The 1809-nt window shown below is 36.2% G+C and overlaps 1 protein-coding gene across 1 annotated transcript; it reads left to right on the top strand.

The window, feature by feature from the left end:
• The first annotated feature begins 230 nt into the window (after window positions 1-230).
• Window positions 231-1480, top strand: LOC134747711 (uncharacterized). Its single transcript, XM_063682323.1, has 3 exons — window positions 231-488; window positions 751-943; window positions 1105-1480. The coding sequence occupies exons 1-3, from the start codon at window positions 231-233 to the stop codon at window positions 1416-1418; spliced, it is 765 nt and encodes a 254-aa protein (XP_063538393.1). The 3' UTR covers window positions 1419-1480.
• The last annotated feature ends 329 nt before the right edge of the window (window positions 1481-1809 follow it).

Here is a 1809-nt window from a genome sequence, read left to right as displayed (position 1 = left end):
ATATTTTAATGAAGAAATTTGAACTTAAAATAAAATTACATAAAGTTAAAATTTCTTAAATTTTTTCCCGCCACTTATCAACTTCTTCCCCCCGTGTATGGATTTAGGTCCTATCAGACTAATTGATTAATAAATCTTATCGTTATCGATACGAGGATAAGGTAATTTTATATAAAGGCACTATCCTATTGCTTCATAGTAGTCTAAAAAATTTATCACCGCTGATCAAAATGCCGCCGAACGTAACCGATCCGCCTATTGACCATGACCCTGAGGTTACATTTAATGCGACAGAGAAAAACCATCAACCTCCCCAACCTTCATCGGCAGCTAAAGATAACTACAACCTGAATATTTTTCAATCGTCGTTGAATCAGCTTGCACATATCCTCATAGGGATGACAGTAGGAGTAATGTTGCTTTTCGCGCTGCGTAACGGTCTTCCAGTTGGTGCTACGCCGCAACACATCATTATGTGCGTCCTTGGGGTAAGTTGAATGTTCAGTATCTTTAAACAAAAAAGTATTTTCTCGTAAGTTATCAGCATCATTCGTTATCTTTTTTTGTAATATGTACCTCTTAGAGGGTTTGCTATCGCACTACAGTTCGAGCTAACCTAACTATCGGTGCTTTTTGGCTAGTTATGGCCTGTCTGTTATGATTATGTTTTGCTTCCAAAAACGTGCTAAAAATATTATGTCTTGTTCTTTGGTACAATTTAAATCAACTTAATAATTGTTTTCTTTCCAGTATCATCTACTAATGGCCCAAGCCATCCTAAGCCTGAGCCCCCACAACAGTTGGTCATCGCGATTGAAGCTGGTACACCGGCGGCGTGCTCACTGGATTCTGCAGGTGCTTGGCTCTGGCCTGGCCCTGGCCGGCTGTTTCATCAAGATTCTTGACAAGAGTGTTCATTGGAATACTTTACATGGACAGTTTGGTAGGTTGACAAGATGTTACTTACTAGTGGAAATCTAGTAACGATTTTTTATAATTTATCAGAGTATCTAAAATTAAATTAAATTATAATGTCACTCCTAACTATTGTTATTATTACTAAAATCTGATACGTAAATATAACAATTTCTTATTTTATTGCAGCACTGGTTTCCATGGTATTCACATCAGTGTCAATGGTTAACGGGCTCGCGTCACTCTATGCTAACGAGCTCAGAGGGCTCCGTCTGCCGCCCAGCGTTTCCAAGCTCACCCACATCTGCTTTGGCATTGTGGGCTTCTCCGCCGCTTGCATCACCCTCTGCTACGGCTTGGATAAGACCCAGTTTAGAAACTGGGCCTCTGACAACTTTACCACGGCAATGATCGTCTTTGTTGCCACGTTTGCCTCTATTATCATTATCAACCCATTCATCACCTTCTTTAATAAAGGTCGTGGATTATTTAGAAATAACTAATAAGTAAGAATTTGAATCTCAACTACGTTCGTCGCTTTATTCATACACTTATTTATTTAATAATTTAAAAAAATACATTCAGTCTATGCAAACAAAATAAAATATCAAAATATAATCTATCCCTATCCTTTTATTACACACGGAAACCTCAAAAAATCTTTAGGGCTTTATATTAATAGATACAATTGATAATGAAGACACATCCAATGTTTTTATTTTATTAATAAAAAATCTTAACTATTATTATTATTCAATTAAAAGTAAAACTAAAAGTAACTAAGAATAACAACTTATAAATAAAATAAAAAAATTAAAAAACAAAACTACTCTTAATTAAAAAACATCTAAATAAGGCCCCCGCGGCATTGTGCCAAAGATGCTGGCAGCATTC

This window comes from Cydia strobilella, chromosome 15 (assembly GCF_947568885.1).
Source record: "Cydia strobilella chromosome 15, ilCydStro3.1, whole genome shotgun sequence".
Taxonomy (NCBI): domain Eukaryota; kingdom Metazoa; phylum Arthropoda; class Insecta; order Lepidoptera; family Tortricidae; genus Cydia; species Cydia strobilella.
Note: the sequence above shows the minus strand (reverse complement) of the source record. Positions and strands in the feature narration are given on the sequence as shown.

Coding starts and splice junctions, on each gene's coding strand:
- LOC134747711 (XM_063682323.1), top strand. CDS start 231: ATGCCGCCGAACGTAACCGATCCGCCTATTGACCATGACCCTGAGGTT. Junction 489..750: donor TCATTATGTGCGTCCTTGGG/GTAAGTTGAATG, acceptor TTTTCTTTCCAG/TATCATCTACTAATGGCCCA. Junction 944..1,104: donor TACTTTACATGGACAGTTTG/GTAGGTTGACAA, acceptor ATTTTATTGCAG/CACTGGTTTCCATGGTATTC.